The sequence below is a fragment of the Nematolebias whitei genome, chromosome 1 (genome assembly GCF_014905685.2).
Source record: "Nematolebias whitei isolate Nwh7 chromosome 1, NemWhi1, whole genome shotgun sequence".
NCBI classification, from domain to species: Eukaryota; Metazoa; Chordata; class Actinopteri; order Cyprinodontiformes; family Rivulidae; genus Nematolebias; species Nematolebias whitei.
This window is the reverse complement of record NC_056498.1, coordinates 41,305,695-41,306,488: the sequence shown is the minus strand read 5'-3', so window position 1 is coordinate 41,306,488 and position 794 is coordinate 41,305,695. Positions and strand designations below refer to the sequence as shown.

The following is a 794-nucleotide window of genomic DNA, read 5'->3' as shown; positions in this document are numbered from 1 at the left end:
CAGTGAAAGAGGGAAACTTAAGGCACCGCAGAGGTTGGACGACCCAAACAGGAAGAAACGGAAACCAGCAGCATTTAAACCAACAAACTGCGGCTCGTCGCGGAACAGGCGAGGTTCGGCTCGTTCAAGGCAGCTCGTTTTATGAATCAGCTAAAAGACAGAAAGTTTTAACACAAAGGCTTCCAACGCGTCGCGCTCATGAGTGTGTGGATGTACCTCCCAAAAGCTCAAACACCTTCGCCTGTTCCATCCCCGAAGTTCGGCGGTTTACTCCTAAACTTTAGCTTTAAGCTTCATTTTACATTCAGCTGATCAGAAATGTAAACTTCAAACTTCAAACGCTCCGAGAAAGATGGAGAACGTGAACGTAGTGATTCTCACTCAGAGGCGTCCAGAAGCAGAAAAACACAGATCACAGCTAGTAGCCTCTCTCTCGACCCCGCCCCCTGTAGGAGGGGCTAAACTGGAGATAGTTAGGCCCCGCCCCCATATCAATGTATCTCCTCCTTGGCGTCCCTCTCCCCGAGTCGTAGCCCCCTCTTCTTGAATCGTAGCCGCTCCTCCCTCTTCCTCCACGCCCCCTGTAGCTCCTCCTCTGCCCAGAAACGTTCACGGTGAACCCTTCTCCCTCGAAGTCGTCCTCCGTGCTGCACGCCACCGACAGGGGCTCCGCCATGGCGACTGTTGCCGGGTAGCTCAGCTGACTGGGATCCGGGGCGCCCGGCAGGACGTACTGTTGGGTGGGGTTGAACGGTTTTCGGGGACACGGGTAGATTGACGGAGAGCCGGGGACG

The 794-nt window shown here is 54.8% G+C and overlaps 1 protein-coding gene across 1 annotated transcript in view; it reads right to left on the bottom strand.

Moving 5' to 3' along the window:
* Window positions 1–418: 418 nt before the first annotated feature.
* Window positions 419–794, bottom strand: part of otud4 (OTU deubiquitinase 4) — a gene marked incomplete in the record, with an annotated part of 25,895 nt that continues 25,519 nt past the window's right edge. The window contains 1 exon segment of the mRNA XM_037682031.1: window positions 419–794. Coding sequence (XP_037537959.1) covers window positions 419–794 — 376 coding nt within the window.